At 33.8% G+C, this 15,054-nt stretch overlaps 1 protein-coding gene across 3 annotated transcripts in view; it reads left to right on the top strand.

Moving 5' to 3' along the window:
• Positions 1–14,642, top strand: part of LOC106874238 (fatty acid synthase) — a 90,805-nt gene extending 76,163 nt beyond the window's left edge. For all 3 annotated transcript variants that reach the window (XM_014921893.2, XM_052968171.1, XM_014921894.2), the window contains exons 20-28: positions 220–443; positions 2,640–2,993; positions 4,668–4,914; positions 5,714–5,959; positions 6,308–6,637; positions 8,217–8,335; positions 10,113–10,370; positions 11,525–11,779; positions 12,834–14,642. In XM_014921893.2, coding sequence (XP_014777379.1) covers positions 220–443; positions 2,640–2,993; positions 4,668–4,914; positions 5,714–5,959; positions 6,308–6,637; positions 8,217–8,335; positions 10,113–10,370; positions 11,525–11,779; positions 12,834–12,953 — 2,153 coding nt within the window. In that variant the 3' untranslated portion in view covers positions 12,954–14,642. The remainder of the gene's footprint in view (positions 1–219; positions 444–2,639; positions 2,994–4,667; positions 4,915–5,713; positions 5,960–6,307; positions 6,638–8,216; positions 8,336–10,112; positions 10,371–11,524; positions 11,780–12,833) is intronic.
• The last annotated feature ends 412 nt before the right edge of the window (positions 14,643–15,054 follow it).

Genomic DNA, 15,054 nt, shown 5'->3' with positions numbered 1-15,054 from the left:
CTTTGAAACAACAAAAACTCAGGCTGCCGGTGTGAGAAAATATTAATGATAATAATGAGATAGAATTGGGCATTTGTATTAACTAGAGCTATAAAGAACAGTTTTTGGTCAGTCAAACTGTAACAAAATTAGATAGATGAATGAATAAAATCTATAAAGAAAGAAAACAAATCATTTGTTTCATTTCTCTTTTTTTTTTTTTTTTTTTAATTATTGTAGGTATGTCAATATTTCTGAAAAATATTACTTTCCATGGAATCCTTTTGGATGCCTTATTTGAACCTGGAAACAAAGACTGGAAGAAAGTGGCAAATCTTTTGGCAAAAGGAATTAAATCTGGGGCTGTGAAGCCATTGAAAACAACAGTCTTTGATAAAACTGATGTAGAAGCAGCTTTCCGATATATGGCTCAGGGCAAGCACATTGGTAAAGTTCTAATTAAAGTAAGTATATGATAATTGATTTATGTTCATGGAATAAACAAGTTCACCTTTTTCATTGCATATTGCCTCTATTTTTCTGTATTATCTTGAGTTAGCTGGAACCTCAATTCTTTTACTTCTATCACTCGTAGTCTTACTCTCTTGTAGTTATTCATTGTATCATGCATAGATATCAGGCATGAGTAATTTGAACATGCTGATGTCCACCATCTTTGTTTAATGTCTGTTTTCCATGCTAGCATGGACTGCATCGAACCCCAATGTAACCTTTGCTATGGGTTCTATGGTTGGATTCCTTTCCTAACACCAACCACTTCACGATGAATACTGAGTTTTTTTTTTTGTGTGTGTGTGTGTGTAGCAAATCTATACCAGCTTACAGTAACCAATAAGGTTAGTATTCAATATTAGTTTCAATATTTCAAATGTGGCGAGCTGGCAGAAATGTTAGCAGGCTGGGCGAAATGCTTTGCAGTATTTCGTCTGTCTTTATGTTCTGAGTTCAAATTCTGCCGAGGTCAACTTTGCCTTTTGTCCTTTTGGGTTCGATAAATTGATTACCAGTTGTGTACTGGGATCAATGTAATCGATTGGCCCCCCTCCCCGCCAAATTTCAAGCCTTGTGCTTAGAGTAGAAAAGAATATTAGTTTCGAGTAATTAATATATGAAAAATAGATATTCACAGTAATGTTGGTAATATAGAAAATACAGAATGCTTAGCGAAACCAATTTTACTCTAGAAAATACAAACTGAAATACATTTCCCAGTTGCTGACTGCATTGAGTGCAATCCCTGCCCCACCCAAAAGGCTGTGTTGCAAGAAGGTGGCTTCCCAGCTGTGGTGATCTTGGGTTCAGTTCCACTTCACAGCACCTTGTGCAAAGGGTCTTCTTCTATAGCCCTGGGCTGACCAAATCTCTGCAAGTGGATTTGGTTGATGGAAACTAAAAGAAGCTCATCATATATATATCGTTGTTATTAAGTTAAACTATCGTATGTCCAAATTTGGACAAATGCGTTGTTTTCAATATTTTGTATTGCTTGCAATAGCCAGTTCTTTTGGTCAAACTATTGTATCCCCAGCTGCTTCAGATGAAAACTGTCAAAGTGTAGTACAATGGTTTAGCATTTTTCAAAAGTGTTTTAAAGTTCCACATATGACAGATTTGCAAAAAATATTTCTGACTGAAAATATACATGCATGGACTTAAGATTTTATACACCCAACAAAATATTATTAAGCTAAAACTTGCTAATGTTAAAAGAAATCGATTACGAAACTATTTTTTCTTTTTCTGAAAAAATGCAATGTTTTGGACTCACAACAATTTGCATAATAGCGATATATTTGTCTCCAACCACTATGTGACAGCCAGTGTTGGTTTATGTCCTTGTGACTTAGTGGTTCATCAAAAAGAGTATGATAGAATAGATACAAGGCTTGAAAACAAATACTGGAGGTGAATTGTTCAACTAAACTCTTCAAGATGGTACCCTTGCATGGTTGCTGTCCAAAGATTGAAACAAGTAAAAAATTAAACATAAATGTTTGCTCAAGCTAAATGGTAATTCTAGTTATGCATTCCATATAATCTAAAATGTTTCGATGTTCATAAAATGGCTTGTAACAGATGATCTGGTGAACCTCATGTTCTACAATAGTGATTGTTACAGAAAGCTCACTTTGAAGTGTAAAGCAAGAAAGGCTTCCTCACTAGATGTGCATGAGCACATCTATACAAGTGTTTCTGTAGAAATTGTCTCTTTGTAAGTGTGTTTATAAATTGTGTGTGACCATACATGTGAACCTGTATACTTTGCTGAACTCCTAAGCTGCATTGTGTGTGGAACCTAACTCCTGTTTCTACTTCTTCCTGCTCATCCATCATCGGTTTTGTTTTAAAATCTACAGTTTTTCTATTTTGGGGCTTGACTACCATTCTTTCTCCCTAATATGCTTCTGCAATATTCAATTTCCATATTAATCGCATTCTTCTACCTCTTTCCGCTTCAAGAGGACTTTTGTGACTCCTAGCAAAAACATTTCCATCTTGAACACAAAAATACAAGCAAAAATAAATTTATAGTAGTAATAAAATTTACTACTTTTAAACTCGTGGTTGGTTTAATTAACTAAAATTATAATTAAATGAAATTTTTCACATTACTAAAATATCTACATTTATCATTTCAGATTAGAGATGAAGTGACAGAAGTTGAGGGTAGTCATCCAACTGTGGTGCATGTTCCAGCTATTTCAAAAACTGTATGTAATCCTAATAAGTGTTACATTATCACTGGTGGGTTGGGTGGCTTTGGACTTGAACTGGCTGAATGGTTAATTGAAAGGGGTGCTTATAAACTAGTACTTACCTCTCGTTCTGGTATTAAAACTGGGTACCAAGCCCGTAAAGTGCGACTTTGGAAGGAAAAAGGCATAAACGTGCAGGTGTCTGTGAGGAACATTGTGAAGTTAGAAGAGACTTTAATGTTGATGAAAGAAGCTAATAAAATTGGACCAGTCGGAGGCATTTTCCATTTGGCAATGGTGAGTTATTGTGAAATTTTATTTTGAGGTTTATATTTTTTTTAATGCAGAGAGGGAGAAAGATCTTATTTAATCAACTATTTTTGTTTTAGAAAGCACGGGAGATAACTTTGTGCTCGTTTCGGTCTTATGACCACATTTGTGAGGTATAGACTTGCCTTTACTTGGCACAATAAATGTACAATATTCTTCACTGGTTGGCATAGAAAAATAATGTTTTATAGAGTATAAGGAACTCTATTTGTGTTCCATTTTTCATATGAAAATATTTTCATTACTTATTGGATCTAATGGATTACAGAATGTTTTATAGCATGCTGAAAAAATAAACAGTAGCGGGGGGGGGGGGAAATCTAGTTCACATGTTAAGCGTCTCTAAAGCCAGTGTTGATATGGCCTTTATCAAGCCTGAAAATAGGAAGTCCTCTCCCTTGAAAAATGTTCTTGATACATTTCCATGTGTTAAATTGAGCCTACTGTCTGCACAGTTAGTGTGGCCAGACTTAGATGATTGCAAGATTACAGTCTGTTATATGTTCATCATGGACGAATCTTCAAGCTCAGTATAGTTAAGTGATGGAAAATCAGTGTGTGCTAATGCAATTCTTTTGCTGTGAACTTCGCCATTTGCAGTTATTTTGCTTTGGTTCTAGGTTTTGGTACTCAAAATTAGTAAAGTTGCTAGGATGTCATAGGGATAATGTTTTCTTTTTTAGAAAGCTTTAGCTATTCTTTGTTGGATGTAGAAATTGGTGCATTGTGGTATGGCTGCTCTTCAGATAAATTTTATTTTATCTGAAGTATTTGTATAATTATGAATGTATCTATCAAAAACAAAATTTGTAAATATGAAATAAAAACAATTTTATCAATGCTATAAATCGGCAATCCCCAACCATTTTTGCACCAAATTAGGTATTATGCACATGTGCCTTCCGTCTGTGAAAAAATTGTATTGCATGAAGCCAGTCCATCATTTAATGTCCGTTTTCCATGCTAGCATGGGTTGGACAGTTTGACTGGAAAGCTGATGAGCTGCACCAGGTTCCAATCTAATTTGGCATGATTTCAGATTGAAATCTGATGCAGCAACCCAGCTTACCAAACCATCCAACTTGTGCCAACATGAAAAATGGATGTTAAACGATGGACTGCTTTCATGCAAGACAGTTTTCCCACAGATAGGGGGATCATGTTCTTAATATCTAATTTAATTACTACATTTATAATACATAGGTATGCCTGTGTGGTTTGGAAGGTTGTTTCTCAATCACATGGTTTTGGGTTCAGCCCCAATGCATGACACCTTGAGAAAGTGTCTTCTGCTATAGCCTCAGGCCAACCAAAATCTTGTGACTGAATTTGGTAGGCAGAAGTTACTGTCATTTGTTTTCATGTGTGTGAAAGTGCTCGTCTCCTTTGATAGGAAGGAGTGCAAAAACACCTTACAGACTGCAATAGTTGATAGAATAGAAATAGAATGTAAATTTGTTTGGCCCTGTATTGGTTGGGGGCCACTGCTGTTGATAACATTAAATAGAAATAAAATGTAAATTTGTTTAGCCCTGGTGGTTGGGGGCCACTGCTGTTGATAACATTAATGAAGAAGCTGTTTATAGTATTTGGATTACAATCTAATTTTATTTTATAACAAATATGGATATGCATTTACAGGTTCTGAGTGATTCTTTAATGGAAGAGCAAACAATCGAGAGTTTTCAGAAAGTTTTTGCTCCCAAAGTGATAGGCACCAAACATTTGGATCAGGCATCACGAGAACTTTGCAAATCAACTTTAGAATGGTTTGTAGTATTCTCCTCTGTCAGTTGCGGTCGTGGAAATATGGGGCAATCCAATTATGGCTTTGCTAATTCTGTTATGGAAAGAATCTGTGAAAAACGACATATGGACAATCTTCCAGGTATGTTTACAGTTTACAAATTTGTGAATTTATAATCATCCTCTCATTATTTAACATTTGCTTTTCTGTTCTTGCATGGGTTGGTTGAAATTTGTTGATGCAGATTTTCTTGGGCTAGATGCCCTTCCTGTTGCCAGACTTCACCTGTTTCTAAGAAAGATAATATATCTATTTTATCAAGCACGTTTTTGTGGAAGATTGGAAATCATTGACATTGTGTGTATGATAGTGGCACTAACAACTATCACTTGATGTCAAAGCAAGGACACCCAAACACTCACTTATATGGGGTTCTTTTCTTTTCTGACTGAGGGCTATAGTAGAAGACACTTGCCCAAAGTACCATGTGGGATTGAGCCTGAAACTATATGGTTGGGAAGTGAAGTTCTTAACCTCTCAGCCCTTCTTGCATTTACAATCAGTGTAATAATAGATATTCATTTTGTTACTTGTGTTGTTTCGTCTCTTGGTTTGTGTCATTTTTGCAAATCTAGTTTTAAGTACAATTAATTTTTTTGTTAATATATTTCTTTTGAAGCACACTTGCTTTAGTTTCATTTAATTTTAAAAACAATGAAGAATTTAATAAAATAACTTTGTCATTATCAAGTTGGTCTTTGGAACATTAACATGGAATTTTGATAGATTTGAATTTAGATCATTTTAAAACTGGATGTTTGTATCATAGACCCTGGGGCTCTCTCAGGTGGGTTGGTATCAAAAAAGGTTAGACAAGTCCAGTTCATTTAAAACTTTTCAGTTGCAGAAGTGAAGTATTTTTTTTTTCTTTGTTTTGTAGGTTTGGCCATCCAGTGGGGAGCTATTGGTGATGTAGGAATTGTAATTTCTTCTATGGGCGACAATGATACTGTAGTTGGAGGTACTTTACCTCAGCGGTTAAATTCTTGTTTCACCGTTCTTGAGAAATTCCTCAATCAATCGCATCCAGTTGTTTCCAGTTATGTTCTTGCCGAAAGAAATGTTTCACATGATTCTCAAAGAGACAGTAAAGCAAACTTCTTGGAATCTGTCAAAAATATTCTTGGTAAGTATCCTGAAAGCATTTTTTTGCCCTTCTTAATGCCAAACCATTGTCAGTTTGCTCTAATTATTTTATAACAAGCAAAATATCTGGATCAATCCGCTCGACTGATCACTTTTTTAAGGCTAAACAAAGAAAAACAAAAATTTGATTAATGGTAAATATTAAAATGCCAAAACTTTATTACTTGGTAATTAAGCAGTCACTTATCTGAATGGATACTTTGCTAATATTTTTATTGCAGTACATGACAACTGTTTACTAACAGGAAATTTGTCAAACTGCTTTATTATACAAGTTCTCATGAAAAATTCTATACAAAATTGTGATTCTGTTATTTTTTACCTACAGGCATCAAAGATCTGAGCATGATCAACTCTACAACAACATTGGCAGACCTTGGTCTAGATTCACTGATGGGAGTGGAGATTAAACAACTACTAGAAAGAGATTATGATCTTAACTTATCTACACGAGAAATTCGACAGTTGACAATGAAAAAGATTCAAGAAATAAGTGGCTGTGGCTCCCAGTCGCCGTCACCATCATTCCAACAGCCTCTTCTTACCAATGGCATAACTCGTTATAACCTCAACCAAATCATTCCTTTACAAAATATTATTTCACTCAATTCTGTCAAATCTGATGAACAGCCTTTCTTCATTATTCATCCCCTTGAAGGTCAGTAAAATGAATTTCTATTTTGACCACTGTCTTCATCTGTTTCCTGTTAACTATGTTGATTTAACCTTTTCTTTTTTTTTTACCATATTTCTGTAAGACAAATGGATTCTGAAGTAATTGTGTATTTTGACTGATTTTGTAAAACTTACAACTTGTTTCTTAATCTATAATAATAAACACACAATTCTGTTTCCCTGTCCATCTGAGACCATTGTATCTCTGTCTAAATTTGCTGTACATAGACATATATGTTTTTGGAATCTGGATGATCCTGGGATTTAAAATCTGCCTTTCATTTGGTTCTTGAACATTCAGCATTGAGATCAGGTTTTGATGAGTTACATTAACAGTAGAAAATTCAAATTTTAAAAGAACTCCAAAAATTTGTAAACTTGAAAGTTTTTAATTTATAGTAAATTTAAAGTAATACCATTTGGAAGGGTACCAATAAATGCTGTATTATTATTGCTCTTTTGTTTTGGGTTGCAGGCCCAATTAGTCCTCTTTGGGAACTAACTTAAAGTCCATGCAATGTGGCTTTTAAGCTAGTATATATTGAAGTGGTTTTTGGAACAGAGCAAAAGGTTCTTATATAAATTTGGAATTTTTGTTGCAAAACTTCTAATCACAAGCAGAGGCAAAATCAGAAGTTAACATTGCAACTACACGATTCTGGGCTTGCTCCTACTGCATGACACCTTGAACAACTTGGGTTAACCAAAGCCTTGGTTGACGAAAACTGAAAGAAGCCTGTCGTCTGTCTTTGTGTTTGTCTCCACCCCCACCCACTGCTTGACAACTGGTGTTGGTTTGTTAACTAATATTTAGCAAGGATAAAATATGAATTGTGGCTTAAAACTTCAAAGTATTGTGTTCAACATAGGTTTTTCTGTTGTTTTTGGTTGCTTGTAAACAAACACACACACACACACACACACACACACACACACACAGCATATATAATTTATCAATGTTTGAAGGAAGATATAAAATGAACATATTTGAATAATCTCCCCAACTATTTGCTAATTTACTTAAGCAGAATTTGATCACACTTCAATAGGTAATTTACAAGCAAATGCTTTTTTTTCCCTCCCTTATTACAAAGTAAATTCAAATTATAGGTAATAATTGGAACCCTTGTAACTTTGAAAATGAAGTGTATTACAAAATTATATTAAATAACTTTATTGGCTCAACCCTGACCCTGTTTCTAGATATTTTTTTTTACTTGATAACTGTGGTTTTGGATGCATTTCCTTTGTATGGTACATTGGTTGTTTTCTGGATTGAGAATTGGCTTGTGAGTGGAATTGGTAAATAGAAACTGTATGGAAGCCTATCATATGCATTGCAAGGTATTGGTTGGCACAAGGTATCAGTAGAACACATTTATCAAGGTGCCACACAGTAGGACTGAACTGAACCTGAAACTATGTGGTTGAGAATTAGATTTCTTAACCACATAACCACAAATTTAATTTAGAACACTATATGATATAAGAGAAAAAATCAAAACAAAAAAAAAACGTTGACATTTTAGAAAACTATTTTCATAATGATATTTCTCTTCCAGGTTCTGCTCATTGTCTTCAGGTTCTTGCATCATATCTTAAAATACCTGTGTATGGTCTTCAGTGTACTGCCTCAACACCTCTAGAGTCCATTGAATCATTAGCTTCCTATTACCTACAGGTAACTTTTTGATTACTTTCCTACAGCACTGATAAATTTAGCAATTTTCTTACAGTACTACATACATATACCTCGATTCTAATGCTAACCTTTTAATTATGAAATTATATTTCTGGGTTATTCTAGTCATGAGCAGGCTTTTTGGTTGATCGTATCAACTAGAACACCTGTTAAATATGACTGACTGGGTGCTGAAAAATTCCTGGCTTTAAGGTTGGAGGCCCAATCTTCCGAGTTCTTTTACAGGGCTTAGAAAAACTGAAAGACTGCTGCAACAAGTGTGTGAATCTGAGAGGGGAATATTTTGAATAAAATTATAATTAACTGATACTCTTGTATTTTTTTTCACCCAAAGCCAGGTACTTTTCAGCAGCTCCTAAAAATGGAATCAGTATTTTCCATGAGTCATATTGCCTCAAACTCGACATATTGCAAAAAAAAAAAAAAAAGTTTTAAATATAACATTCCTCAACATAAAAGTGGATTTATGTATAAAACTACTTTATACAATTAAAGGTAATGAAACTTTGAGTGAATACTTATTTGCTTTCCTCAATAAAAGGGGCAAGAGCTAATTTCTGTAATTTGTCATATTTTGCTGTTTGACATTTACAGTTTCCATTTTGATTAGAAAGAGAGAGAAAAAAAAAATCTTGACATCAATTCAAATTTAAGTCTGATTTTATTGTTTCACTTATAGTCCTAATAAATGATAATGAATTTGATTGCTGCTAAAGACTAAAATTATATTGGTAGTAATCATTTTGAGGGCGTTCATGTTTACAAGAGAACTGTAGCACAAAACAGTTCAACGATATGTTACTCTTGATACATTTTATAAACACATAAAGTTGTAACAGCTTCTTTCAAAATCAAATTTTTCATTCTGATGTTTATTGTAATTAAAAAGAAAAAGCTTCTTTGGTATGAATTCACATATGATAAGGTCTGATGTACTGAAAATTGTAAACTTAAATAGATTACATCAGCAGTCAGAGCGGGAGATGTTACAAAAAAAATATGAAAAGCGAACAAGGGAGATAACTAATCAACACCATTGATTTGACTATCAACAATTGGTGAATTATTCATGTAATAAACAAGATTCATTTCCTGCTACATTGTCTTTATTTTCCCCAACATTTCAAATATTTGATTTTATTGGAGTTATCTTTGCTTCATTTTGTAGTTTTAAACGCCTAAGTTTTTGCTTACTGACTGACTGCACAAATAATGTATTAAGTTTTTCAACTCTATTACGCATATGACACCTTAATGTATATGCATTTTGTATGCAGGAAGAACCTCTGATGGGCCTTCTCAAAGATATATTGTATTAAAAATTCAAACAATTTCATTGTACAGAAAAAAAAAAAGTAAAGTTGTGATCATTAATATTCAATTATTGCTATTGTCTTTTGAATTACTATTTATGAAAGAGGAGCAAGTACAAAAGTTTGCTGAATCTTAAATTTTTATTTTTCTAGTTTAAATCGTTCATTTTTTTCCCTTACCATAAAACTAGGATTGTGATTATCTAGAATGTGTATATTGTTCAAGATGCAGTAGGTTTTACAGTTAAACTTCAAGGAGCTACAAATTATTGCAGTAGCACTAGAAATGGGAAATAGAGTTGAGTTGGTGGACGAAGGTTTGCTTGTAATACCTCATTATCTCCCTTTTGTTTTATATTGAAATCTAACATTAAACTCTTGTGTTTTTCATATCATTTTGAATACTGCTTTGTTAACCAGTTGTTGTGACTTTTTATTTTCAGAAAATTTATGAAGTTCAACCAAAAGGACCTTACCGAATTGGTGGTTATTCTTTTGGTGCTGGTCTAGCAATAGAGATGGTTATACAGATTGAAGCTTCAAAAGAAAAAGTAGAAAAATTAGTGCTTCTTGATGGTTCCCATAACTATGTTGCTGCTCATACCTTCAGTCACAGAGTGAAAACTTCTCAGCAGAACCTCTTAGAATCACAAGCTATGGTGGCTTTCTCTAGACAATTTATAGAAGTTCCTTATCAAACGGTAAGACCTTTTTGAAATTCTTTATTAAACTTAAGTATTTAAAATTTGCGAGCAAAAGTGTCTAGAAATTAAATGGCCATATCTTGGTTGTTGATTCAATGGAAGGTCAGTGTTGCAATAGGAGTTGAAATGGTATAATGGCTTCAAACTAGATGTAATTAACTGACCTCCCTGCCTCCCTTAACATTGATGACCTTGTGCTAAAATTTGAAGCCATTATTAAATCATTACCTCCCATAATTCTATTAACTGGAATTTTTTTCATGAAACTTTGATTTCTAGCATAAAACAGCCTTAGAAACATGCTGGAATGATCAAAATAACATTTCAAAATAAGATTTTAAATAGAAATAAGCGAGATATTGGGTGAAAAATTAGCAAACCTCATTTGAATATCAGAGAAATATACCCAATAGATATAGCAAAAAGGTTAGATATGTGTAAATATAGACAGATAATTACGAAATTTGTAATTTTTAAGTGATCTCATATGAGATCACTGGTATGTAATGGGTTAATATAGCCATTGTGAGTATGAGAAACAGATCATATACACTCGGTATGAATTTTACTAGTTGCTTATTGAGAAGATAACTTGCTTAGTTTTGAGATATTTTAAGAACTAAATGATATTATTCTGAGGTTTATTTAGCTCGCTGCCACTTTATCTGAAACAGGATGAAAGTGCTGATTGTTGGAATAGACTGACTCCTTGGACACTTCTACACTAGTTGAAATTATATTTTGAATGGTCTTTAATTCCCTGAAAGTCTGTTTCTCCTTTCGTCCCTTCCTTTCCTTCCTTTTGAATATTCTGTAGTAAGAGAAATCTAAAGTGTTGATTGAGTCCTTTCTTTAACTGTCCTGAATTGCTTGTCTCCTAATTCCATATTAATCATTCAGCATTTAAACCATTTATATCTGGCCCAAATAGTCTGTGTTGTATGCTCAAAAATGGCTGGATTTGGCCTCTCACTCCTACCCTACAATCTCATTTAAAAAATAAATGATCATCTCATTGAAATCTTGAAGTGATGAGATGATGCATAATAAATTTGAAACAATGTAAATCAATAACATTACATTTGACAAAGTAATCTGACTGCCAAAGGGTTATAATATTTAGACTAATTGTTTATTTTTCTGGTTTTCAGCTGATTGACCACTTAGTTGTATTGAACAACTTCGAAGAACGAGCAAAGAAAATAGTTGACTTGATCCTGTTGCACAATCCCTTAGTAAAGCAGAGGGATGAGATGATATTTTCTGCCAATGTTTTCCATCAGCTTCTCTTGATTGCTGAAGCCTACAAGCCCAGCTGTAAGATCAACACCAGCGTGAATCTTTACAGAGCAAAGGACACAACTCATGAGTTTACAAGACTTGGAAATGATTACGGAGTGAAGGCCGTAAGGAAAACATTTTAACTAAGGAGTGTGTGTGGTGTGTGAAAATAACCTTTTTGGAGAAGGGCTGTAGGGATTTAACTCTAACATTTAAGCTGGTCATATGAGGCTCAAATATTCTACATGTTTTATGTTTAAACTGACCATGTGCAGGAGTGGCTGTGTGGTAAGTAGCTTGCTTACCAACCACATGGTTCCGGGCTCAGTCCCACAGCGTGGCACCTTGAGCAAGTACCTTCTACTATATAGCCTTGGGCTGACCAAAGCCTTGTGAGTGGATTTGGTAGACGGAAACTGAAAGAAGCCCGTCGTGTATATATATATGTGTGTGTGTGTGTGTGTGTGTGTGTGTCTGTGTTTGTCCCCTTACCATCGCTTGACAACCGTTGCTGGTGTGTTTACGTCTACGTAACTTAGCGGTTCGGCAAAAAGACAAGGATAGAATAAGTACTAGGCTTCCAAAGAATAAGTCCTGGGGTCGATTTGCTCGAGTAAAGGTGGTGCTCCAGCATGGCCGCAGTCAAATGACTGAAACAAGTATGATGTGGCCATGCTGGAGCACTGCCTTGAGGGGTTATTTCTTTTTTTTTTTTTTTGTAAGTTGAACAAGTGGATCCCAGGACTTCTTTCTGTGTTTTCAAAGCTCCGTACTTATTCTATTGGTCCCTGCTACTTAACCACTAAGTTAGGTAAACACACCAACACCGGTTGTCAAGTGGTGATGACACACACACTCTCACTCGCTCTTCTACTTGTGTGCGTGCGTGTGTGTGTGTGTGTGTGTGGGGGGGACCATGTGGTTGGGTAGCAAGCTTCTTACCACATCTGCATCTATGTTGTATATTCTGCAAAAGGCTTTCCACTCCTCTATGGCATAGAAAACGGGTGCTAGAAATAGCTGGTGAAAACTGCAGATACTATAGATATTGTCTCTTTTTAACTGCTGATAACTATTTAGTCATGCTGTGTGCGTGTGTTACATGTCCATGTATGCATATGTATTAAAGTATTTTTGTATTTTAAATTTGGTCATGTTTCCTCCTCTTTTTTGATGTAGGTGTGTTCCGGAGACCTGTCTGTTGATGTGATAGAAGGCAACCATGAATCTTTCATCCTGGGAGAAAATGCTGCTGTTCTTGGAGATCTTATTAACAAACTTTATGTCTCCAGTCTCTAGAAATGCTGACAGTTTTCCATTTCCAGTTAAATATCTTTTTCTTTCCCTTCTTGCCATATTCAATTAAACGTTACCTTACCCTTATCGTCATGGGTAACGTTTCTTTTCCTCTCTTTTCTGATTCTCTTTCCTCCCCATCCTTGTATAGTGTAAAGCCACACTGTTCCTATATTTACTTTGATATCTTATTTTAGACTGCTCACTGAAATTACTCATTGTTTTTGTTCTTGTTATCCAGTATAGCATTATAATAATAATATTAATAATAATAATGTGAAACTGTGAGAGTCTTATTGGCAATTAAAAATGAAGAAAGATTAACAATGGATAGTATTTTCTTACTGCTTTTTGTGTTGTTTTACATTTAGCTAATTTGCATCACAATGTCTGCATATATTTTCTGCTCATATTGATCATGCATATTTCTTTTCAAAACACATTAAATTTATTTGAAAAAAAAAAAAAAATTGAAACTGTCTCAAACTTTGTTTGCGAAGTTACTTTTTCTTTTTTTTTTCTTAAATAATTTATAAATGGATTAAAATTAGAAATATTGCTATTTGATTATTTAACATCTGTTTGCATGTCAGATTACAAATAAATTAGTATGAAATATTTATTGAAATTCTTTTGGAACATCGTAATAGTATTTATTTTACTGTTAATATTGTGAGTAATGTAGAGCAGGAGATTAAACACCCTCTGATGAACAGGTAACCAGTTTTGAATCCTGTTTGAAAGCTTATTCACTTATACTACTACTAATGATTTTGAGAGTGGTGTGAATGATATACTCTCTCATTCTAGCTCTATATCTTGTAGTTTCAAACATCCTAAATCAATGAACTAAGTACTAGCCATGAATAGCAGTTGGTTTCCTTTTCTTGTTCTGCTCCTGATGCCCTTCACAGTTTACCAGTCTTGTGCCAATATGAGAAACCATTGGTAGTATTAAACCTTTTTTTTGTCATGAATAAATGTATCATTTTCTTAAATAAGCTTAGCCAGTATAATTTTTTCTCTTGTTAAATAAGCTTAGCCAGTATAATTGTTTTGAAAATTAATTCATACTGACATGCATGCACACAAACACAATTATGAATAATAATAAATTGCCTTAGCAAAATAACAATAAAAATTGTGAGCACCTGTTAAAAATTTCAGTAAAATTGCAATGAAAGAAAGGGAAACACCTTAATGACTTCACTGAAAAATGCTGATACAGCTCTCTATACAACTTATTTTTTATAGGTTCTTGTTATATAAATATATATATAAAACCGGTGTCTTATGAATTTTTATATGAAAAAAAAAAAATTACAAAATGGAAAAAAAAAACTGACAAGAAAAATAAATTTTAACAAAAATCAGTTATACCTTGTGCAATTGTGGCTAGAAGGCTTTCTTCAGCACCACCTCCAATGAATGTTACGAAGCAGAAATGACAAAAGTGGTGCTTGTTAGTTCTTCATTAATCGGATCTTTATTTTCATTACAGCTTTTGAATATTGTTTCTTGAGATATTTTTGTCCCCTTTTTTGGCTTAAAAGCAAATTGTTCATTGTTCTAGGGAGTAATTTCCTGCTTATACTGATGACAATGATGATAATGCTCCCTTTAAAATGTTCTGTTATATAATCTTTTGTTTCTACATTACTCTTTTATTGAAGCAATAAAATTCTAAAATTATACTGATTTTACTTTTTTTTCTTATATATTAGATTTGGGTGAAAAATATTCAGATGATGGGTTTATAAGCATTCATCCTATTGGGCAAAGTACTCTACACTTTGTCCAGTGGAAGCTGTGCATTACTTTTTGCAAACGGATATTAAGACATACAGCAATCTACTGTAACTAATGTACCATTTTATTTTGTCTTTTTCTTACACCTAAATTTCCATTAGCATTGGTTAAACAAATATAGATTATTGAGCTAGTTTTTTACAGCCTCATGCCCGTCCTGCTATGAACACTTGACTGTTTTTCAAGTCAAGGATCTCCTATACTATATGTCTTGAAAAGCATAGAACTTAGACAATTTGTTTCTGTTTATTTTGAAAATTATGAAAGATTTAGTTAAATAGTTTTGCCATTATTA

Source organism: Octopus bimaculoides, chromosome 1 (assembly GCF_001194135.2).
Source record: "Octopus bimaculoides isolate UCB-OBI-ISO-001 chromosome 1, ASM119413v2, whole genome shotgun sequence".
NCBI classification, from domain to species: domain Eukaryota; kingdom Metazoa; phylum Mollusca; class Cephalopoda; order Octopoda; family Octopodidae; genus Octopus; species Octopus bimaculoides.
The sequence above is the reverse complement of the archived record's forward strand: the minus strand, read 5'-3'. Positions and strand labels throughout refer to the sequence as shown.